Genomic DNA, 25,919 nt, shown 5'->3' on the forward strand with positions numbered 1-25,919 from the left:
TTTGGATTTTTAGTAGAGATGGGGTTTCACCATGTTGGCCAGGATGGTCTCGATCTCTTGACCTCATGATCTGCCCACCTCGGCCTCCCAAAGTGCTGGTATTACAGGTGTGAGCCACCACGCAGGGCCGGATTAAGTGAGGTTTTAGTAGCTGGGTAACCTCAGGTAAGTCAAATTACCTCTTTGAGACGAGAGGTTATTTTCTTTGTAAAATGGGAAAATCCCCGATACCTTTTTTACTGGATTGTACAGAGCCCATTTCCTGGTATATAACACATGTTCATTAAATGCTACATGTATAAATAAGGATGTTTATAAAACTACTTTGACTGCAGGCACAGTGGCTCAGCCTGGAATCTCAACACTTGGAGAGGCTGAGGTGGGAGGACTGCTTGAGCTCAGAAATTCAAGACCAGCCTAGGAGATTTGGTGAGACCCTGACTCTACAAAAACTAAAAAATTAGCTAGGCAAGGTAATTTTTTACCTTGAACATGCCTGTAGTTCCAGCTACTCCAGAGACTGAGATGGAAGAATTGGTTGAGCTGAGGAGGATGAGGCTGCAGTGAGTTGTGATCATGCCACTGCACTCTAGCCTGGGCAAGAGAGTACAACCCCATCTGTTATTTTTTAAAAGTGCTTTGAAATTGTAAAGCACTATCAAATGTTAGTTACAGGGCCAGGTGTGGTGGTTCACACCTGTAATTCCAGCACTTTGGGAGGCAGAGGCAGGCGGATCACTTGATGTCAGGAGTTTAAGACCAGCCTGGCCAACATGGTGAAACCCCGTCTCTACTAAAAATAAAAAAAATAAAAATAGCCAGGTATGGTGGCACACACCTGTAATCCCAGCTACTCGGGAGGCTGAGGCAGGAGAATCACTTGAGCCTGAGAGCCAGAGGTTGCAGTGAACTATACTCCAGCCTAGGCGACAGAGTGAGACCCTGTCTCAGAAAAAAAGTTAATAGTTACTATTATAAAAATCCTCCATATTACAGACATATTTTCAGTCATTTTAGCTAGAAGTTTGCACTGTTGGTGGTGGTGTTGGTGATTCTTAACATGTTCTACTGCACTTTTTCTTCAGATCACCCTATGTGAGGTAGCAATTACTGTCCCCTTTTTTAGGAATGAAGAATTCAAGGCTCAGAAAGGTAAGGTTGTACAGCAAACAAATGGCAGGGATAGGGGTTCCAATCCACATTTATCCGGCTCCACATCCTGTATCTTCCACAATGCCCCTTAAAGTAAACTACCAAAGCCAAAGAGGAACTTCACTCACCTTATACAATGCAACTCAGAAGGCCAGAGAAAGGCTTGCAGGAAAGTAGAACATAAGAAGAATAGGAAGAAGAGCAATTTGCAATTTGAAAGACTTTGGATCAGGTGGTCTCAAATTTGAGGCTGGCCAGTCAGGCTCTCTCTCTATGCACACTTCTGTCACAGCACTTACCAACTGCACTGCACAGGAGCTTTCTCATCCATCTCCTCCATTAAACAGAGTACTCCTTGAGGGCAGGGACAATTCCTTATCCAGTTCTGTATCCCCAGTACTCAGCACAGGGCCTGGCACATAGGTGTTTATTTGAATGAATGAGAAAATCTCTTTTTCTGTTGAGTACAGATATTAAATTACCTCATAAGCTGGTTGGAAGGATCAAATGAGAAATGAATTTGGATAAAATAATTATACAGGTAGTGGCTGCTTTGTGACTTAGGAAGTCAGTATTGTTTAATGGAAAATTATAAATTTGCTGAGATTCATTCATTCAATAAAAATTCATAGAGCAGGCTACTATGTGCCAGGTCCCATGACAGGGCGTGGATATACAGTGACAAACAAAATGGATGTGATTCCTGATCTCAGAGTTAGAATTTAGTGAGGGAGATAGATACTCAAAACAATATTTAAATTGCGGTAAGTTCTATGAAGGAAAACTATTGTGCAATATGAGAGAATATAATGGAAAATCTCATTTGGAGAACAGAGTAGAGTTCACAGAGGAAAACATTTAAAATGAGACCACAATAATTACCATGATTTGCTATTTTTGTTTGCCTTTAATATAAAGAGACCTTGAAATCATAAAGCTATGCAGAAATATTTGGGGTTTTTAATCGATGAATGGGGAGGGGGGTCTCCTAATCAGCTCGTTCTAGAGGGGCCCCATGCCAAATAATTTTGGCAGACAAAACCAGGAATTTTTCAGTCTAATCCTATGCTCCTCCCATGCATTCCAACACATTAGCTTCAGAAAACCTAGGTTCTTCCCACTACCTAAACTCTCACCTTGGGGTTGTCTGTACTAGAGGTTTCCGTGTGGCTCGGAAGGTAACAAAGGCTGTGACAGCAGAGAACAAGATCCAGATCACTAGGAACCTCCACCAGTGCAGCTTCACTGTGAAATAGACGGGAACAACCCACATCTGAAAGAGGGTCACCATCTGAAACACAAACACAAGCACTTCAGCTCTAGCCACTCCCTCTGCAGCTCTGTCCACAGTCCTGAATGCAGCTTGTTTTCTATTTTAGCTTGATCCTCTCCTGTATTTCCAATTTTGGATAAAGGCAACTCCACTAGTGATCCAAGTTAGAATCCTAGGACCATATTTGACTCCTCTCTTTTATCCCTCACTCAAGTATTTCTTGCTCTTGCTACCACTTGGCTGACTGACTGCAATGAGCTTTGTTAGTCTCCCTGTATTTAGTGTCTATCCTTTTGAGGAGTGCCAGAGTGATATCCTGAACATGAAATTTTGACAATGTCATTTCTCTGCTACTTAAAACCCTTGAACAGTCCCCTGCATACATGATAGGATCCAATATTCTTCTTTTTTTTTTTTGGAGACAGAGAGTCTCGCTCTGTCACCCAGGCTGGGGTGCAGTAGCATAATCTCAGCTCACTGAACCTCCGCCTCCCAGGTTCAAGCAATTCTCCTGCCTCAGCCACCATGCCCGGCTAATTATTATATTTTTAGTAGACAGAATCCAACACTCTTAGCCAGGCTGTCAAATACCCCATAATGTGGCCCCAACTTACTATTTCAAGGGCCACCTACCACTCCCCAGGTCTTTAAGTCAGGTTGTCCCCATCAGACTAAAACATTCTTCCCACCTGCCTCTGCCTGACAATATCACATCTAAGACACATGAAACCTTCAGTCTCCTTTCCAGGCAGAAAGTGCTTTCTAGTGTTCCCAACGCATTTTCTTTTCTACCACCATTACAGTGCCTTATCTAGAGGTTGGGCTTGAATTCATTCTCTAACTGTATGTAAGCTCCTTGTGGGCAGCGACTAGGCCATATTCCCATTTCCTCTGCACTAGAAAACTGTTGGCACATGATATGTCCTCAATAAATTTGGATAAATAAGAGGAAAGTAAAACTAGAGTAGGACTCCCTCAGAGAGAGGCATTTTTCTAGTTTAAAAAGAGCCTATTTTACTTTCCCTCCTTCAGAGCCTTCCCTCAGGCTTGTTGGCTGAAGTTTTTCAAAGGCATAAAACAATTCTAACTCTAAGACAGAAGTTTGGAGTCAACACCAGCCTTCTCTCCAATGCCTCCTCACTCCCTCCCCAACCACCCTTCTGTCACTAGATGTCATCATTCTCCAGTGAGTAGCAGATATAAAAAAAGATAGCACATAATACATAATGGCGGTTTTCTTCCTGATGGCATCAAACAAAATGAAATAATTTTTTTTTAAAAAAGGGAGATAGGAGGAAAAGAGTGGCCAGTTTCCTGGTGTACTATAGTAAACTAAGAAAATATTTACTCTTAATTTCTAGACCAGTGCTATACAACTGAAATATGCAAGTCATATATATAGTTTAAAATCTTCTAGTTACATTTTTAAAAAGGTAAAAAGAAACAGATTTTCTTTTCAATAATATATTCTATCCCAATATACATAAAATATCTCAATATGTATTCAAAATTTAAATTATTTATGAAATGGTTTACTTGTTTTTGTACTAAAGCTTTGAAATCAAATATGTATTTCAGATTTACAACAGACTAGCTGCATTTCAAGTGGCCAGTAGCTACATGGGACTGGTGGCTACCATAATAGGTAGCGCAGCTTAGAGCTTCATTTTAGTGTTTAGTCATCTGTAGCTACCATTCTCTTATAGATTTTTCTATGACAAGAAAAAGCCTTAGATGGCCAGGTGTGGTGGTTCGCGCCTGTAATCCTAGCACTTTGGAAGGCCAAGGCAGGTGAATCACCTAAGGTCAGGAGTTCAAGACCAGCCTGGCCAACATGGAAAAATTCTGTCTCTACTAAAAATATAAAAATAGCTGGGCATGGTGGCAGGTGCCCGTAATCCCAGCTACTTGGGAGGCTGAGGCAGGAGAATTGCTTGAATCTGGGAGGCAGAGGTTGCAGCAAGCAGAGACCGTGCCACTGCACTCCAGCCTGGGAGACAGAGTGAGACTTTGTTAGTCTCCCTAACAGAGGGCCTGGGGACCTGAAAATGGCCTCAAATCCTTGGTTTGTGTTTTCTGGTAATTTATTTTTCCTAGAAGGGTCAACTAAACATTAATAAGAAATTGCTTCCAGGCTGTGCTGTGTGTTATACAAAAAAAAAAAAAAAATTGCTTATAACCTTATCACTTTTCATGTCAGTTACGACTTTTCATGTCAGTGAGACTCCATCTCACTCTGATCAGAAATTTTAGAATTAAAGCTGTCTAAATACAAATCCCAATACAGCTATTTACTGTGTTACCTTAGGCAGACTGCTTAACTCTGATAAGCTTCAGTTCTCTAAACTATGGTAAAATGGGGTTAACAGTATCTACTCTCATAAGGTTGTAGGGGTTAAATGAGTTCAGGCATGGAAAGCACTTAGTGCCTTAAAAAAAAAAAAAAAGCCTTAGTTTTTTTAGTGCAGTGGCTCACGCCTGTAATCCCAGCAGTTTGGGAGGCCGAGGCGGGTGGATCACGAGGTCAAGAGATCAAGACCATCCTGGTCAACATTGTGAAACCCCGTCTCTACTAAAAATACAAAAAATTAGCTGCGCACGGTAGTGCGTGCCTGTAATCCCAGCTACTCAGGAGGCTGAGGCAGGAGAATTGCCTGAATCTGGGAGGCAGAGGTTGCAGTGAGCCGAGATCGCGCCATTGCACTCCAGCCTGGGTAACAAGAGCAAAACTCTGTCTCAAAAAAAAAAAAAAAAAAGGAAAGAAAAGAAAAAGAAAAAGAAACAGTGAGAACAGAACAGAGAAAATGGTAAGCAGAACCACTCTGCTTTACACATTCCCATTCTGTGTACCTAAGGGCATACTGGCGGCTATTCCACGAACCATGAAGTCTCAGTAACAATTCATTGCATAGGAACCCACAACTGACCATTTGAATGAAGTATTCTAAAATAGTCTGACCTTACATAAAAAGTGTGGAAGCACGAGGATGTACTAACAAATGGCTACCCAAATAATGCCCCAGATGCCATTTTCTGGGAGACACTAGGAGCTCCAGGAAAAGATATCACAACAAACCAACTGCAGATTATTTAAACTAGGGAAAAAGGCAACCTAACTGATGAAACTAAAAGGGTGGTGTATGGAAAGAAGGGCTGGAAGATTTTTGGTTCTCCCGCTCTATGCTTTAATAGGCTCATGGGGCTGTTTACAAAACAGGCCCAGAGAAAAATTAAATCACATCATCTGGTCACATTTGTTCTCTCTGAGAAAAAAACAAACAAACAGAAATTCCTGGTCTCCTGCCAGCTTTTCAAAAACTTGGCTGTTGCATTAAGACAATCAGCCTGCTCTAAAAGCCTGTTTTCCACTCCCCACCAATCAGCAATAGCATGTTCTGAGGAAGAATCTGAAATCAAGGTAATTTTCTCTACATGAGCTACAGCTCTGTACATTTTGGGTGAGGAGAGAAACAGAGATCCTGGATTCTATTCTGAGCTGGACAAAGATACAATTAGGAGTGAGTCTGGGCATCAGGAATGAAAAATCTTGCTTTGTTTTCTAGCTCTAAGGCTTGAAATTTTAGGATGAAAAAACTACATCTAGAAATACACATCAAGTACATTGTAAAGCTACATCGTCACATCGAGAGAGAGAGAGAGAGAGAGAGAAAGAGAGAGAGAGACTATGTGTAAGAGAGAAGAGACAGAGAATAAGAGGAGAGAGAGAAAGGGAGAAGAGGGGAGAGAAAGAAAGGAATTTAAGACAGGATTAGCCTTTTTGAAACCAGATGGCAAAGTGGAAGCTCAGCAGACCTGGGTTCTAGTTCTATTCTTCCACCAACTCACTGGGTCACCGTAAGGAGGTCCTCCCTCCTTCCTTGGAGGAAGGGACTGGCTTGATTTCTCAAACCCCTTCAAGTTCTAACAGACTAAGCTTCTATCAACTAGCCCTGCATCCCAGACTTCCTAGGACAGCAGAGACAGTGTTCATTCACTCACTCATTTAACCATCAAATTGCATTTAATGAGAAAGGAGTGCAGAAATAAGCATGACCTTGGCCAGGCATGGTGGCTCATGCCTGTAATCCCAGCACTTTGGGAGGCTGAGGTGGGCGGATCACAAGGTCAGGAGTTCAAGACCAGACTGGCTAACATGGTGAAACCCCGTCTCTACTAAAAATATAAATTAGCTGGGCATGGTGACTTGTGCCTATAATCCCAGCTAGTTGGAAGGCTGAGGTAGGAGAATTGCTTGAGGTGGAGGTTGCAGTGAGCTGAGATCACGCCACTGCACTCCAGCCTGGGCTACAGAGCGAGACCCCATCTCAAAAAACAAACAAACAAACAAAAATACATGACCTCTAGTCCTCTAGGAGCTACCAGGCTAGCTGCAGGAAAAAGATCTAAATCAAACTCTAATTTTAATGATTCTGTTAGCCTTTAGACCATTTCTAGAAGTCTAAAGAGAAATCATTAAGTAATGAATAAAATGAAATGATACACTGAAATGATCAGAAATTTTAAAATTAAAGCTGTCTAAATATGAATCCCAACACAGCTATTTACTGTGTTACCTTAGGCAGATCGCTTAACTCTGATAAGCTTCAGTTCTCTAAACTACAGTAAAATGGGGTTAACAGTATGTACTCTCATAAGGTTGTATGGGTTAAATGAGTGTAGGCATAGAAACCACCTAGTACTTAATAATGTCAGCACTTATTATGAGTAGTGTAGTAAACATAAGCATTTTAAATAATAGTTCTATTTAAATGGAAGTAATATATATATATAAAACAAGTGTGGTACATAATTCATAAGTGCTCAGTACATGAGAGCTCTTATTACGGCTTTGCATGATTAAAATTTGCATAAAGTCCCACATACAAAGGAGCAAAGACCAGAATGAGGCAACCAAAATAACTGACATGTGAAAAGTTATGAGGTTATAAGCAATTTCTTATTAATGTTTAATTGTTTTTTCTAGGAAAAATAAATTATCAGAAAACACAAACCAAGGATTTCAGGCCATTTTCAGGTCCCCAGGCCCTCTCCATTAGGGAGTGAAAGTCAACTTCTCCTTGGGGCCTAGAAAGCAGCTGCTGGTGGGAGGGCCCAGGTCCTGAGGAGGGTCAAGGCAGAGGAGCTGAGTGAACAGAACAGTCTACCACGTGATAAAAGGGTAAGTTACCTGGTTTCTTTATTTGGTTTAAAGTTTCTACTATAGGCTGGGCACGGTGGCTCACTCCTGTAATTCCAGCACTTTGGGAGGCTGAGGCAGACGGATCGCTTGAGCCCAGGAGCTCAAGACCAGCCTGGGCAACATGGCGAAACCCCGCCTTTAAAAAAAAATACAAAAAAATTTTTTTCAGTTTCTACTCTAGTATTTATTGGCATTTTGCTTGGTAAATAAATTTAAACTTCATTAAGGAAGACATATAAACGGCAATAAAGGGCTAAAAGTTATGCAGAACAATTGCAGGGCCTATGGTGCCATCTGGTGGCAACACTTATGGAGACACATTTGGTCCATTAATTTGTTCAAACACTTGTGCCTGATGCTGTGGAAAGCATGAAAGCCTTGGCCCTAACATCTCTTCTAGAACTTGGCTAATGCGATATGAACACATGAATTAGGTGGCCAGTACAAAGCATCACGTACTGACATGGGAATTCAGAGGAAAGATGAGGCAGAAGCTGTCAGGAAACTTCCTGGACGAGGCAGAACTCTGGATGATTCCAAAGGAGGTTTGGGTTTGGCCAGGTGGAAGGAGAAACACAAAGCCATTATCCATCTTTCTTTCCCTGAATGTTGCAAATACAAAGATGAAGACTAGCCTAAAATTAATTCATTGATTCATTCAGCAAACATATACTGAGGGACAATGCCAGCTTCTCTGATGTGGGAGATAAGAATAGTGATACCCCACTTATCTCTCCACAAGTCTACAACAGTTGAGATGACAGTGTTAGATACTAATAGTAAGAGCTAGCCCATATTTAAATAAATTGCCTCTTAACTAAGAGCTGGAACTATCAGTGGAAAGGGTGTTGGTAGAGATGGAATCAACCCTACCTGAAAATTATTTCTAATAAGACAACCTCCAGATCCCTTTCATCTCAGAGAAACTAGAATTCATGAAAACAGATCATATCTTTCCCTATGCATCAGGTGCCTTGCCAATCCACAGACGCCTGGCACTTTTGACTTTCAGGATTCTCACCTTACCACCTCTGCATCTCCTCATGTTGTAAGCTAGGGCTCACCCACCCCACCACACCTGGCTGAAAAGCAACATGGTGGATGAAATGAAACTATAAGCCCAAGTAGTAGAATAAAGGCAGAGACCTACAGCTAACAGAACAATCAACTTGAAAATATGCTGACAAATAGATTGCAGTAAACTGGAGGTAGGTTTCTGGGACATGTTCCATGGCTCTGCTCAATATTTTCATAGAGGATTTGGAAGAAAAAATAAAGAACCTGGAAACTGTGGACAGCACAAAGCTTGTCCACAAGAAAAAGGGAGGCAGTGAATACAGAAAATAGAAGTAAGATCAAATTAATAAAGTTTATTTCTAGGGTTCTTTTAGCCCTAACATTCAGCTAATAAGCTGAAATGAAGAATCAAAATCACAAGATGAAACCTAACTACCCAAGTAAAGGATGGGGAAGGAATGGCTTAATAGTAACTCACATCAAACAGATTTAGGGGTTTCAGTTGACCACAAATTGCCAGGGAACATATGTCAACAGGCCTGCTGCCAACATAGCCAAGACAACCCTGCTTAACTAAGAATATACCCAGAATGGAAGAGGCACCAGGTCTACTGTTCTCTGCTCTGTTAAAGCAATCCTCCAACCCTGGGATCAGGGCCTGGGGCCACACTATACAAAGAACACTAACAAATAAGCATGGCCAGAAGACAGGCAGCCCATAAGAAAGCAGTTAGGATTATAAAGAGTCTGGAAACCAAATCACATAACAGCTGAAGATACCAGGATATTAAGCCTGGAGAAGACTATAGGAAGGCTTCAGATAACTGGTATCTGAAGACTCATCCAGAGGCCCAATAAACAGATATTTTCAGTGTCGTTTCTATGACCTGGTAAGACACTACACATTACTAGATATTCTAGAAGGCAGAAACACGGTTGGAGGAGTTTCCCTCCTATCACACCTACAAACAGTCATCCTTACCACATAAGGCAGGACATTCCAATGTGAATATATTTGCTAGCAGCTCTTTCCTGATGCTGGCGTGAAAACTCTGCCTTTGTGTCCACTCTGTCTCTGGGTCCAACTCTTATCTTTTAGAGGAGCATAAAGTAAATTTACTACTGTTTCTTATGACTACTCTTCTAATACCTAGAACTATGTCTTCTTTCCCATCTTTTCTACTCCAAGCAAGAGTCAGTCAAGCAGTTATTTAATATTTACTGAGTACTTACTGGTCGCCATGCTAATGATTGAGAAATCTCCTGAAGAACTCAAGTCTACTGAGGAGTAACAAATAACCACAATTAGGTGCTATAATGGAGGGCTGGTGACCAAGAAAGTATAGAGGAGAGGCACTGCACTCAAAATAGAGAAACCAAGGAAGGCTGCCTGAAGGAAGCATCTTTTGATCTCTGTCTTGATGGCCTAATAGGTCCAGATAGAAAAAGGAATCATGAGCCGGGCACGGTGGCTCACGCCTGTAATCCCAGCTGTTTGGGAGGCCGAGGCGGGTGGATCACGAGGTCAAGAGATTGAGACCACCCTGGTCAATATGGTGAAACCCCGTCTCTACTAAAAATACAAAAATTAGCTGGGCATGGTGGCGCATGCCTGTAATCCCAGCTACTCAGGAGGCTGAGGCAGGAGAATGGCCTGAACCCAGGAGGCGGAGGTTGCAGTGAGCCGAGACTGTGCCATTGCACTCCAGCCTGGGTAACAAGAGCGAAACTCCATCTCAAAAAAAAGAAAAAGAAAAAGGCATCATGATAAATTCCAGGATGAGGGGACACAATACACTTGAGAAAAGACAACTAGTATTTGAGGGAAGGATGAGAAATGAGCCTAAAGAGGTAGATGAGACTCAAAGGAGGCCAATATAGATATCACAGCTACAAGTTTTTAATCATATTCTGAGAATAGAAGTTTTTCTTTCTCATAGAAAGTGAATATCCCTTACCATCTTAGTCAGAATTCTCTAATTCCACATTCTAGTAATCCTCTTAATATCTTGGTTGAAGAAAAATCTACAGTACTTTAAAGATTTCTAGGTAGGAGATTTTGCCACTCACTGGTTCCAGGAGGGAAACCAGTTCAGGTTTGAAGAGGTTTGAAGAGATACTATATTTGGTAGTAGACAGAGATGATGAAAGCTTCTCCCTCGAGAACTTAAAAAATAGGATAGATACTTTTCTAGGCATAAACTTATCCCTTCCCCTAACATCCCTGAGGGAGCTAAAGAGTAATGTTAGACTCTGAATAGACGATGAAAACTGAGCTATGCAGAAGCCAAAAGGCATGTCTGGTTTGGGCTAGGTTCCCAATCCAGATCTTCTGGTTTAAGCCGCCTCCCAATTATCATTCACTGAGTTTGTGGGGATCTGGAGAGGCTGGGAGCCAAGATGATGAAGAGACTTAGCAGGCTGAGAAAGTACCTAAGATCCCAGGAAAGGACTTGGGCAAAAGTTGTTAAATAAGGAAACTGAGGAGGGTTAAAACCAGAAATGACTATAGCAGAAACTGACAAAAATTTCCTAAAGCCTTTGAGAGGAACCTACAGTAAGAGTACTTAACCAAGAATCGGATTTTGGTTTTAGGTTCAACTCTCCAATTTAATGGTCATGTGTTCCCAGCAAATCACTTCAGGATTCTGTACGCTGGTTTACTAAACTGAAAAATGGAGATAAATACCTACCCTGAGTACCTTACAAAGCTGTTATAAGGTTCCAATGAGAGTAAATAACAAAAACTCGAGTCTACTGAGGAAAAACAAACAACCACAATTCAGTGTAAGTGGTATAACAGAGTAGGTGGAGTATTTTTTAAATCATCAACAAATTTAAACTACAAGCAATCTGAAGTACTATTATTATTATTTTTTTTTTTTTTGAGACGGTGTTTCGCTCTTGTTACCCAGGCTGGAGTGCAATGGTGTGATCTCAGCTCACCACAACCTCCACCTCCTGGGTTCAGGCAATTCTTCTGCCTCAGCCTCCTGAGTAGCTGGGATTATAGGCATGGGCCACCGTGCCCAGCTAATTTTTTGTATTTTTAGTAGAGACGGGATTTCACCACGTTGACCAGGATGGTCTTGATCTCTTGACCTATTATTGCTAGAATTGAAAAGAACGGCATCTAAAATTTTAAATACGGTCTCTTATTCCAAACAACATGGTTTTGGTTTTGTTTTGTTTTTTTGAGATGGCGTTTCACTCTTGTTGCCCAGGTTGGAGTGCCATGGTGTGATCTCAGCTCACCACAACCTCCGCCTCCAGGGTTCAAGTGATTCTCTTGCCTCAATCTCATGAGTAGCTGGGATTACAGGCGTGTGCCACCACATCTGGCTAATTTTATATTTTTGGTGGTGGTGGGGGTTCTCCATGTTGGTCAGGCTGGTCTCGAACTCCCGACCTCAGGTGATCTGCCCGCCTCGGTCTCCAAAAGTGCTAGGATTACAGGCATGCCCCACCACACCCGGCCTGTTTTTTTGTATTTTTAAAACTTTTTGTTTTAAATTTTATATTTCTTCCTCTTTAACTTTCTTTTATTTCTTTGGCCTCTTCCTTGTAAGTAGGGCTTTTGCTTTGGGAGGTTTTTTTGTTTGTTTTTTTGAGATGGAGTTTCACTCTTGTTACCCAGGCAGGAGTGCAATGGTGTGATCTTGGGCTTGCTGCAACCCCCGGCTCCTGGGTTCAAGCAATTCTCCTGCCTCAGCCTCCCTACTAGCTGGGATTGCTGGCACGCACCAGCACACCTGGCTAATACGGATGGCATTTTACCATGTTGGCCAGGCTGGTCTTGAACTCCTGACCTCAAGTGATCCGCCTGCCTGGGCCTCCCAAAGTGCTGGGATTACAGTGAGCCACCGCGCCCGGCCTGGGGTTTCTTTTTTTTTTCTCAGACGGAGTCTTGCTCTGCAACATCCGCCTCCCTGGTTCAAGCAATTCTCCTGCCTCAGTCTCCACAGTAGCTGGGACTACAGACACCCACCACGATGCCCAACTAATTGTTTTGTATTTTTAGTAGAGACAGGGTTTCATGGCATTAGCCAGGATGATCTCAATCTTCTGACCTCGTGGATCCACCTGCCTCAGCCTCCCAAACTGCTGGGATTACAGGTGTGAGCCACCATGCCCCACCCTGTTTTTTGTTTTTGAGACAGGGTCTCACTCTGTTGCCCAGGCTGGAATGCAATGGCACAATCACAGCCCACTGCAGCCTCAACCTCCCAGGCGCAAGTGATCCTCCCATCTCAGCCTCCTAAGTAGCTGGGACTACTTAGGCACACACTACCACACCCAGGTAATTTTTAAATTTTTTTAAGAGATGGGTCTCACTATGTTGCCCAGGCTGGTCTCAAACTCCTGGGCTCAAGCTATCCTTTTACTCTAATCTCCCAAAGTGCTGCAATTACAGGCATGAGCCACTATGCCTAGCTTACATTTATCTTAATCTGAAGGTTGGACTTGAGCTTCTAAGTTATGGACAGAAATTTGGTACCTTTCAGTGAACTGGCATACCTGCTCATCATCAGTCTCATAGCTGGCAACATCCATGTTGCTCTAGGTCCTAGAGCCTAGGACAGTGTTTCTCATCAGAGGTGACTGTTTCCCAGGGGACATTTGGCAATGTCTGGAGACATCTGGTTGTTACAAGTGGAGAAGGGTGCCAGTAGCATCTAATGAATAGAGGGTAGGGATGCTATTAAACATCCTATAATATACAGGACACCCTCCCAAAAACAAAGAATTTCATCTGGCCCAAAATGCCAATAGTTTCTCTGTTGAGAAACCTTGGTCTAGGAGAACAGAGCTAGTGTTTTTCCACTCAGTGGTCATGCGTACCCACTGAAAGCCTGCACCACCAACCTATATTAGTGAAGAACAAAAAGTTTCATTCAGTTACAGAGATACAGAGCTGAGCCTTATCAATTAATTCCATCATTTCTTGGCATGCCATAAGAGACATTTTTTTGAAAGCTCTGATGGCTAATCTCAAACAGTTCATGTTTCTACTACTCAACAACAATCCCAGTGCCTCCCCTTTCCACAACATTCTCGGGGGAGTCTTCCTGATTCTCTTTTATTACTATTCCTCACCCCACAGACATTCTAATGTGTTTCACATATAATTTTTGTTTGTACCTGTTCATACAAACTGTTTTTTGCTTTCCCTGCTTGTATTTTCATTAATTGGCACTGTGTTATATATCTTTGTTACTTACTTTTTCCACTTAGCACTATGCTTTTAAGGTCCTCCCAAGTTCCTACAGGTACTTACTGTATTGCTTTTAACTGTAAAACAATTTCACGATATGCATCCATCACATTTTACCTATTTGCTTAATCAGAGACAGATATCCAGATTGCCTCCAACTCCTCAATGTTTAGCCATAATTAACACTTCAGTGAACACCCTTTTACATGTCCTCTTAGGATGTGTCACAAGGTACGTGTATATTTGCTCTGACTCAGCAATGCCATGCTGCTGTCCACAATGCCTGCACCAGTTTTCATGTCCAAAAGAACGTACAGAAAAGCTCCTACAGCCTCTGATCCTTGCTAACACTTAACACTATTCGGCTTTCTAGTTTTTGCCAAAGTGCTGCAATTACAGGCACAAGCCACCATGTAAAATATCTCATATTTTTATGTGCATTTCTCTAATTACTAATTACTCTGAGCATCTCTTTTCATGCTTAATGGCCTTTTGGGCTTCCCCTCCTGTAAATCTGTTCATATCCCTGGCCTATTTTTCCATTGGAGTTGCTGTCTTTTATTGATTTGTAGGAGTTTCTCTGGATAGATATTAATCTACTGTCACTTTTAATCATTACTCATCTCTTCTCCATTCAGTTATCAGTTAACTGCCTATGGCATCTTTTACAGAACAGAAATCTTTAATTTGTAAATGTAATTGAATTTATAAAATCTTTCTTTCTTGCTTATATTTTTAGTTTTTAAATTTTTCATTCATTTATTTATTTATTTTGAGACAGGGTCTCATCTGTCACCCAGACTGTAGTGCAGTGGCATGATCTCAGCTCACTGCAACCTCAAACTTTTGGGCTCAAGTGATCCTCCCACCTGAGCCTCCTGAGTAGCTGGAACTACAGGCATGTACCACCACATCTGGCTAATTTTTGTATTTTTTGTAGAGATGGGGTTTGGCCATGTTGCCCAAGCTAGTCTTGAACTCATGAGCTCAAGTGATTCACCTGCCTCAGCCTCCCAAAGTGCTGGGATTACAGGCATGAGCCACCACGCCCAGCCTGCTTATATTTTAAAAATTAGTTTCATAACTTTACCTTTCACAATCAGGTCTTTTTTGAGTCCCTTTTGTATTCAGTATTATGTACAAATCTAGTTTTAATGTTTCTCCATATGGTGAGCCAGTTTTCTTAACTAATCTACTTAACAATAAACTACTTAACCTTCTTACTGCCTGGTGGTTACACCTTTATTATATATTAAATTTCCATCTGTCTCTGAGAGCTGCATTTTGTCCCACTGGCCTGTTTGTGTATTCTTATAGTATGTCTTAAGGTAAGTCCCTGTCTTGGTGGTTGCTTCTTTTTTTTTTTTTTGAGATGGAGTTTCGCTCTTTTTACCCAGTTGCTAGAGTGCAATGGCGCGATCTCAGCTCACTGCAACCTCCGTCTGCTGGGTCAAGCAATTCTCCTGCCTCAGCCTTCCAAGTAGCTGGGACTACAGGCATGCACCACCATGCCCAGCTAATTTTTGTATTTTTAGTAGAGTTGGGGTTTCACCATGTTGACCAGGATGGTCTCGATCTCTTGACCTTGTGATCCACCCATCTCGGCCTCCCAAAATGCTGGGATTACAGGTGTGAGCCACCACGCCCGGTCTGGTAGTTGCTTTCTTTCTTGATTTTTTAACTTTAGGTAGATTTTAAAAAATACATAATACAAAAATCTTTGGTTAATGAACATTCTCATCATTAGTCCATGCATGGACCACTCTTAATTTTTTTAAATTATTATTATTTTGTCTTTTTTTAAACAATAAAGTCTCACTCTTCACCCAGGCTGGAGTACAGTGACATGACTGTAGTTTACTGAAGCCTTAAACTCCTGGACTCAAGCAATCTTCCCACCTCAGCCTCCCAAGTAGCTGGCATTACAGGTGCACACCACCATGCTCAGCTAATTCTTTAAGTTTTTAATAGAAATGGGGTCTCCCTGCACAGCCCAAGCTGGTCTGGAACTCCTGGGATCAAGTGATCCTCCCACCTTAGCCTCCCAAAGTGCTGGGATTAGCGGTGTTAGCCACTGTGTCAACCAAAACTACTTTTGTGGTTTCAGAACCCAAAAACTTTTCCATTTTATCCATTTTTGAGTACAGTTCAATAGTGTTATGTATTATTGTCTGTTACTATTTTGTAACAACAGATCTCCAGAACTTTTTTGTCTTGTAAAATGGAAACTCTATACCTATCAAGCCACAGCCCCTAATTCTCCCTACCACCTAGCCATCATTCTACTTTCTGTTTCCATGAATTCATATAAGTGGAATCATATTGAGCTCTTCGTGACCAGCTTATTCCACTTAGCATTTCTTCAAGGTTCATCGATCCTGCACCACATGACATAATTTCTTTACTTTTTACATTAATTATTTAATAACATGATAAATACTGAACCCACAAATGAACCTAAGATGTGAAACATCTAAAATTACTTATATCTAGCTATGTGCTCTTCTCTATCCTATCCTGTAGTCTTTCTTCCATACAAGGTTAGCATTATCTAGAATCTTGATTCTACTCCCTTGCTTTTTAAAATATGGTTTTGGCTTGGCATGGTGGCTCATGCCTGTAATCCCAATACTCTGGAAGGCCAAGGCGGGAGGATTGCTTGAGCCCAGGAGTTTGAGACCAGTCTGGTCAACATAGGAAGACCCCCATCTCTAGAAAAAAAAAATGTATTTAATTAGCCAGGCACGGGTGGTGCACACCTGTGGTCCCAATTACTTGGGAGGTTGAGGTGGGAGGATCAACAGAGCCTAGGATGTTGAGGCTGCCACACTCCAGACAGGGTGACAGAGAAAGGCTCTGTCTCAAAATAAAGTAAAATAGGTTTTTATCAATATATACATAATTTTAAAACATACCATTTATATTTTTTAATTAGCCAAAAAGAAAGAAAGAAAACATACCACTTAGTTTTCATTGTTTTTACCTTTCTATAAAAATTGTCAATTTATAAATGGTCTTCTAGGGCTTATCTTTTTCACTCAATATTATACTGCTCAGCTTCATCTTTACCAATATTTGTAGCTAGAGTTATTTATATTCATATTATTTTTATAAGTATGTCATACATATTATTTTATGTTATATTCCATTATGTGAACATATCACAACTAACTTAACCATTTACCTTAACGTGGGTACTGTCATTTCCAAGTTTTTGCTATTACAAATAGTGTTACTATGAAAAATCCTAAGAGGGGCTGGGCATGGTGGTTCACACCTGTAATCCCAGAACTTTAGGAGGCCAAGGCAGGTAGATCACCTGATGTCAGGAGTTCAAGACCAGCCTGACCAACATGGTGAAGCTCCATCTCTACTACAAAAAAAACATTAAAAAATTAGCTGGGCGTGGTGGCACATGCCTGTAATCCCAGCTATTAGGGAGGCTAAGGCAGGAGAATCATTTGGACCTGGGAGGCAGAGGATGCAGTGAGCCAAGATTGCACCATTGCACTCCAGCCTGGGCAACAAGAGCAAAACTCTGTCCCAAAAAAGAAAAAAAAATTAGTTGGGCATGGTGGCAGGCACCTGCAATGTCAGCTACTTGGGAGGCTGAGGCAAGAGAATCACTTGAATCCAAAACATGTAGGTTGCAGTGAGCCAAGATAGCACTACCACCACTGTACTCCAGCCTAAGCAACAGAGCAACACTTGTCTCAAAGAAAAAAAAAAAAGAAAAATCCTAGGAGGATATACCAAAATCTTCTCTTGGCATGTATCTAGGAATTAAACTCCCAGATCATAGGGAGTTTAATTTAAAAACAGTTTGAAACTGATTTTAAAGTGGTTTCTCCACAAAAGAAACAATATAACTGAGCACAGCCCCAGTGTGGGACCAGAAAGGATCAACTAGTATCTACTGACTAAACAAATAAATAGTATTCAATAAATGTTAGCTGGTGTTAATTATGTGTATGCAATTACATAGATGGTAATGCCCCAACTATGTGTATGCTCTGCTTCTCTTCTCTAGAATTGATCTTTAATCTACAGCAGATTTGAGAGTGAGAGTTCCACAAGAATTATAAAATTAGTAGCTATGGCTATTATCTAGAATATACATAGGCAGGCAGAAGAACTTTAGATGAACCAGGATGGAAAATCAGGAATAGCAAGAAGGAATAGCATCCAAATAGAATAGCAAACAATAGAGTGCTTAATCAACAAGATTGACCACAAATTGGGCCAGGCACGTTGGTTCACACCTGTAATTCCAGCACTTTGGGAGGCCAAGGCAGGTGGATCACCTGAGGTCAAAAGTTCGAGATCAGCCTGGCCAACATGGTGAAACCCTGTTGGGGTTTCTTCTACTAAAATACAAGAAGTTAGGTGGGAATGGTGGCAGAAGCCTGTAACCCCAGCTACTTGGGAGGCTGAGGCAGGACAATTGCTTGAACCTGAGAGGCAGAGGTTGCAGTGAGCTGAGAATGTGCCACTGTGCTCCAGCCTGGGCGACAGAACAGAACTCCGTCTCAAAAAAAAAAAAAAGAAATCGTTCATAAATCTCATCTTTAAATTTCTACCAATTCTACAAATAAAATCAAATGACAAACTGGGGAAAGACATCTGCAGCAAATATGTCAAAGGCTTATTCCTGACCTACAAAGAGCTCTTATAAATCAGTAAGAAACATTCCAAAAGAAACCTGAGCAAAGAAAAGGAAATGTACCAAATATACCATATGACTAAAGCTGTGACTAATACTTACATGTCATCATAATGTAAACAACAAATATTTAAAAATTGGTAAAAGGAAATGTGTGTAGTATGTGAGGGGTATAGGTATAGCAGTATAACTATCACCTTCCAAAGTAGGAAGTCAATATGTAATATTTAAAAGTAGAAATTTATATATCAGTATAAACATGTTATTTAAAAAACACAAAGCCAATTGTGGTGATTCATGCTATAATCCCAACACTTTGGGAAGCTAAGGCAAAAGGATCACTTGAGGCCAGGAATTCAAGACCAGCCTGGGCAATATAGTGGGGCTCAACTCAACAAAAAAATTTAGAGCATGGTGGTGTGCAACTGTAGTCCTAGCTACTTGGGAGGCTGAGGCAGGAGGATTGTCTGAGCCCAGGAGTTTGAGGCTGCACTGGCCTCAGCCTGGCTGAGATCCTGTATTTAAAAAAAAAGAAAAAAAAAAGTATCAGAAATGAACTAAAAAAGTTATTAATAAAAACAGTTGCCACAGAAGAATCAGAGACTGACAGAGTTGGGCAGGGGACTGATGTGTTTTGCTTCTTAAGTCTTGTAGAACGATTTGACTTTTAAAACTATGATATTACTTTGATAAAAATGGAAATATCAAATATAAATTTAGTCAATGATATGAACAAATAATTGAAATAAACTAAATGACCACTAAGCCTGAAAACATGCTCAACCTCACTAATAATTAGGGAAATACTCAATAAATCAGATATTTTCACCTTATTACACTGACAAAGATTAAAAATACTGACTTCCCTATACCTTCTTTGACATTGGGTAAGAGCTCTGTTAAACCTGTATTGATGAATTGTAAACTATAACTAACTTTTTTGGAATGCAATTTGGCAAGTTATATTAATAAAACACACATATTTTTTGACCAGGCAATTTCATTTCTAGGAGTGCATTCTATAAAATTGCTTGCACAGGTATGTAGGTAATTTATGTATGAGAATCTTACTAAATCATTGTTTGTAACTGTGATAAACTGTTAATTAACATGTCAGTTGATAACGGTAAGTTAAATTTTATTTTAAATCTGTTTTTAAAATACTATGCAGGCTGGGCATGGTGGCTCACTCCTGTAATCGCAGCACTTTGGGAGACCGAAGTGGGTAGATCACTTGAGCCCAGCGGCTCCTGACCAGCCTGGGCAACATGGTAAAACCCAGTCTCCACAAAAATGAGCCAGGTGTGGTGGCACACACCTGTACTTCCAACTACTCAGGAGGCAGAGGTTGCAGTGAGCCAAGATCACACCACTGCACTCCAGCCCAAGCAACCAAAGACCCTGTCTCCAAAAAAAACAGACTATGTAGTCCTTAGTTTAAGAGGACGATACACACACTAATATGGATATATATTTAAGAGACAGTATTAGGTGGAAAATACTGCAGAACCTAATGGGTGTCATAAACATCTAAAAATTTATAAACATACACTTGCAGATTTTTCCTATCTATAACAAATTAATTAACAGTAGTTCCCTCTGGACATTTTTCATTTCTATGCCACATACTGCTATACTGTTCAAATTTTTGACAACAAATATATATAACTTTTGCAGAATGAAAACCTCATCCTGTCTCTAGAAAGGTTTGCTTCATCCTCTAAGAACAAGACAGGCCTTAACCTCATTAGGGTAATTTGATCTGATACAGATTTCAGAGCTAACTGGGAGGACCTCAAGAAGTCCAGTCAACCATCCCACAAAAATCACAAAATTCCCCTCCACATCATTCCCAGCAGGAGGTTGCTAACTCATACTAAAACATAGCTTGTAATATGGAAGGCCGGGCACAGCGGTTCATGCCTGTAATCCCAGCGCTTTGGGAGTCCAAGGCAGGTGGATTGCTTGAGCTCAGGAGTTCAAGGCTTGCCTGGGAAACCTGGTGAAACGCTCTCTCCACCAAAAATACAAAAAATTAGCCTGGTGTTGTGGCACGCACCCGTAGTCTCAGCTTCTTGGCAGGCTGAGGTGGGATAATCACCTGAGCCTATGGAAGTGGAGGCTGCAGTGAGCTGAAATCGCAAAATTGCACCACTGCATTCCAGTGTGGGCAATTGGAATGAGACCTTGTCTCGGGAGAAAAAAAAAAAAAACAGGTATCCAATTGAAAAGGAAGAATAGGGAGCCACGGTGGCTCAGGCCAGTTGTCCTGGCGCTTCAGGAGGCAAGGGTAGGAGTTCAAGGCCAACCTGAGCAACATAAGAACCTCTCATTCATTAACAAAAAAAAAAAAAAAAAGAAAAGGAAGAAATAAAACTATCTCTACTCTCAGATGACCAGTCTTTTTTTTTTTTTAGGATGACCAATCTTACATATAGAATACATTAAAAACTATCAGAGCTCATAAATTTAGCAAAGTTGGAAGACTAAATTAACACAAAACAATCAGCTGAAGTTCTATATATTAGCAATGAATAATTCAAAAAGGAATCAAGAAAAAAATTCCATTAACAATGGCATCAAAGAGTAAAATACTTAGGAATAAGTTTAACAAAGGAGGTGCAAGACTTGTACATTGAAAACTAAAAAACACTGATGGAAGAGATTAAAGACCTAAATAAATGAAAAGATATCTTGGAAGATTAATATTGTTAAGATGGAAACGCTCCCCCCAAACAACCTACAGAATCAATGCAATCCTTATCAAAATCCCAACTGCTTTTGTTTGCAAAATGGAAACGCTGATGCTAAAATCAATAAGGAATTGCAAGGGACTCAGAATAGCTGAAACAATCTTAAGAAGAATAAAGTTGAGGAACATACTTCCCAATTTCAGAACATACTACAATACTACAGTAATCATAATAATGTGGTACCTACAAAAGAACAGACATATAGATCAATAGAACAGAACTGAGAGTACAAAAATAAACCAAAGTATCTTTGGTCAGTTGATTTTTGACAAGAGTGCATGACCATCCAACGGAGAAAGAAGTCTCTTCAATAAATGACACTGAGACAACTGGCTATCCACATGCAAAAGAATGAACTTAGACCCTTATCTTGCACCATTTACAAAAACTCAAAATGGACCAAAGATCCAAATGTAAGAGCTAAGACTATAAAACTCTTCAAAGAAAACATGGGGGTAAATCTCTATGACCTTGGATTTGGCAACAGATTCTCAGATATGACAAAAGCAATAAAAGAAAAAAACAGATATACTGAACTTCATCAAAATTAAAAACTGTTTATGCATCAAAGGACACCATCAATAAAGTGACAAGACAACCCTTAAAATGTGAGGAAATGTTTTTAAATTATATATCTGATAATGGTCTATTATCCAGATTATATAAAGTACTCCTACAACTCAACAAAAAGACAAAAAAATTCAACTGAAAATTGGGCAAAAGAGTTAAACATTTCTCTGAGGAAAATATACAAATGACCAATAAGCACATGAAATGATGCCCAAATCATCAGTCATTAGGTAAACACAAATCAAAACCACAATGACATCCACATCCACTAAAGTGGCTATAAATAAAATTTAAAAAAAAAGAGTGAAAGAAGTAAGAAGTCTTGATGAGAATGTGGAGGAATGAAAACCCAATCCATTGTAGGTTAGAATGGAAAATTGTGCAGCTTCTGTGGAAAACGGTTTGGCAGTTCCTCAAAACATTAAACAGAGTTACCACATGACTCAGCAATTCCACTCCTAGGTAGATTTCTTATTTTCTAAAGATACGAGTTTACGTTTCTCAGTGTAAGATGTGCTATCATGTTAGCATATTGTCTCACCAATAAAATTCAGCATTATGGTTACAGGGTGTGACAGTAATGAGAAGGCTGTGCACATTCCTAGTACAACTGGCCTCATTAAGTCACAGACACATTTCCTGTTAAGAATTAACTAGTGAATAACAGATCAGTGGTTTTCTAACAGTGCTATTATGGGTCCTAGAGATTTCAGAGAGGGAAGCAGGGAAGTTAGGGTTACCCAACCCTCATATGAAGCCTCTTAACTGTTTCCTAGATTTTTTTCCTTAAGGTAATGTTTAAAGAAAGGATTCCACACTCAAGGAAAAATTACTTATTGAAAATTACTACAGTGCATATATGCATACTCACTTTCTTCAGAATACATTGTAAAAATCTTTGCAGATTAGCCAACATTATATAATTAAGAATATTTCTACATGTAAGCACAGAAATGCCAAGGGGGCTTTCACTCATTTATGAGTTTACTAAACCCCCTGGCTCAAGCAATTCTCCCACCTCAGCCTCCCCAATAAGTGGGATTACAAGTGTGCGCCACCACTCCTGACTTTTGTCTTTCCACCTAAAGAGAATTTCCTATAGACACATCAATAAATGAGGGGATTTTTAAAACCAATCTGCCAATCTTTGCCTTCTAATCAAATAATTTAACCCATTTATATTTAAAGTGATTACTGATAAGGAAGAATTAACTTCTGCCATTTTGCTATTTTTCTGTATGTCATTTTTTCCCCCTAATTTCACCCATTATTGCTTTTTCTTTTTATTTTTTTGAGACAAGGTCTTGCTCTGTCTCCCAGGCTGGAGTGCCATGGCATGATCACGACTCACTGCAGCTTTGACTTCCCAGGCTCAATGAATCTTCCCACCTCTCAGTCTCCCCAGTAGCTGAGACTACAGGCACACGCCACCATGCCTGGCTGATTTCTGTATTTTTTGTAGAGACAGGGTTTTGCCATATTGCCCAGGCTAGTCTTGAACTCCGGAGCTGAAGCCATCTGCCCACCTTGGTCTCCCATAGTACTAGAATTACAAGTGTGAGCCACCATGCCCAGCCCTGACCCCTTTTCTTTAAATTTAGATTAGTGTAATCTAGATCCTGAAAGATTAATTAGGGGCTTAGTTTTCCAAGTCAAATGATCTTTGCTCTTTCCAACTGAATCCAGATTCCAGATTCTCCCTCGTGAATCTGGAACCTGTCCCACAATGTTTAGAAGGGAAGACTGTTCTATACTTGTTTTCACCCTCTGAATAACCTAACCCTTAGACACACACACTCACTCCCCCATACACTATTCATCATTCACACATAAAGTTCATTGTTGTTGGCCTTCTCCACCTACATGTGGCCTGGGTTAGGGTGGGCCCTAGAATACTTAGGAAGGGTCTCTTGATGACTGACAAAGAAGAGGCAACGTGGCTTACATTGTAGGAGCGTGGGTGCCTCTGCTTCCACTGCACCAGGAGGAGCTGGGCCACCACCAAGGTAGCGATGAGGATGAGGACCATTTCAGCATGCATAGCTTCATGGCCACGGTGCTTGGCATGCATGCGTGCATGCTCAACCCTGAAAGCCAAACACATGGGTGAGTTAAGTCAGGGACACTGTAGTGATAAAGGGACAGTACTTTCCAGGGATATCCTTGGAAAGCTCAGAACACATTCCTTGCTTCATAGCTGCAGGGTGCCACACAAATTAGGGGCTAGGACACCCTAAGAAAGGCATGTGGAGATAGAACAGAGGGCCCCAGCATACAGCTAAGTGGTCTGCTACCTGCCCCCATGGCAGAAACAGCTGACATCTTTCCTGTAGCATGAAGGAGGTCCCAGGAGAAACCTGTGTCACTGCCCATTTCAAGCCTATTTCAACCTGACGCTGGATGGAGAAAGCAACCCAAAGAGGTTATGGCCATAAAGTCTCATACTCTTAGTCACCGATATTTATGACAACAGCAAAGGAGTAACACTGCAAATGTGTGCTGATTCCAGGATTAAAGTCTTGCTTTATTCATCCTACCCTTTCTGCCAGGGTCAGAAATCCTTAAGATTAGTTAAAGCCTGAAAAATCTGGACTGCTTGAACTTTATAAAGTCCAACAGTCCTTTTACCCTCAGTATCCACAGGTTAACAGCCTCCTCAATGGCTCAAGGAAGTTTAGTAATTAGAGAGTACAAGTGGAAAGTTTTTATTAATCTAAGTCTGGCATTCTCTGGTCTTAAAGACTGGCAGCAAGTGATTCCCTGGCCAATACTGGCTAAAACTGGCTCTAAGAACAGTCACTCCTACCACTCTAGGTCACAGTCACCTAAACGCAAGGAATAAGAAAGGAATTAGAGGCCAGGTGTGATGGCTCACGCCTGTAATCCCAACACTTTGGAAGGCTGAGGTGGGAGGATCATCTCATGTCAGGAATTCATAACCAGCCTGGCTAACCCGATCTCTACTAAAAATACAAAATTAGCCAGGTATGGTGGCGCATGCCTGTGATCCCAGCAGGAGAATTGCTTGAACCTGGGAGGCAGAGGTTACATTCAGCTGAGTTTGCACCACTGCACTCTAGCCTAGGCGACAGAGTGAGACTCCATCTCAAAAAAAAAAAAAGAGGGGGGGGACGGAGAGAGAGAGAGAAAGGAATTAGAGAGAAAATCAAATACATCAGAATGTATGGGAAAGAGCAAATTTAAATAAATAGTAAAGAAAATCAAGTACAAATGTAACTTGAGTCATAAGCTTTTATACAAATTCCCATTACACCAGGGTATTTGGGAGGGAGGAAAAGGACAACATAAATAATGTCTTCATGGAATTTCCATGGGCAATGAAACATTAACAGCAAAAATAACCCAGGAGGATTAATTACGGAAAAATCATAAAGCAAATATAACAAAAAGTGTAGAACCCAGGTGGTAGGTATAAAGGTCTTCACTGTACAATTCTTTCAACTTTTCTATAGGTTTAAAGTTTTCCATAATAAAATATAAAGAGGGGGAAAACTTGGTGAGCCGAGTGGGAACCCAAATGCCAGTCAGTGAGCCTCAGCACCTTAGAGTTCATCTGATGTAAAACTTTACCCTGGGTGGGAGAATCTGACAGAAAGAGAATAGGATCAGGAGTCTGAAATTTAGATTCATACCCATCTAGATGGCCATGGACAAGAAACCTCACATCTATACCTCACAATTTCTTTATCTGTCAAAAGGAGTCCGTACTTTTTCTGCCTGCCTCAAGAGTTGTTGTGAGGATAGGCTAAGAGGGTAGAGCAAACTTAAAAACACCTACGGGCTACGAGGAGTTAAAAAGATAGCAACAGATAAGTTTCTTGTTCTCAGACAATAGATAACTGAAAAGATGTGCACAAAATGAAGTCAAAGAATCGATCTAGAAAACACCAGAGAAGTCATCCAGCTCAAGTTCCCACCCAATGCAAAAATCATTTTTGCAATCTTTGCTTGAATACTTCCACTGGCTGAGAACATATGCCTTTTAAGGTAATCTATTTTAGAACCAGCAATGTCTGGCACATTGCAGGTACTCGTGTGTGTGTGTGTGTGTGTGT

General features: G+C 40.8%; 1 protein-coding gene across 2 annotated transcripts in view; it reads right to left on the reverse strand.

The window, feature by feature from the left end:
* Nucleotides 1-25,919, reverse strand: part of RNF121 (ring finger protein 121) — a 78,276-nt gene that overhangs the window by 21,234 nt on the left and 31,123 nt on the right. For both annotated transcript variants that reach the window (XM_078340327.1, XM_002754841.6), the window contains 2 exons: nucleotides 23,789-23,930; nucleotides 2,289-2,443 (listed from right to left, as the gene is read on the reverse strand). In XM_078340327.1, the coding sequence (XP_078196453.1) occupies nucleotides 2,289-2,443; nucleotides 23,789-23,930 (297 nt within the window). The remainder of the gene's footprint in view (nucleotides 1-2,288; nucleotides 2,444-23,788; nucleotides 23,931-25,919) is intronic.

Source organism: Callithrix jacchus, chromosome 10 (genome assembly GCF_049354715.1).
Source record: "Callithrix jacchus isolate 240 chromosome 10, calJac240_pri, whole genome shotgun sequence".
Lineage (NCBI taxonomy): Eukaryota > Metazoa > Chordata > Mammalia > Primates > Cebidae > Callithrix > Callithrix jacchus.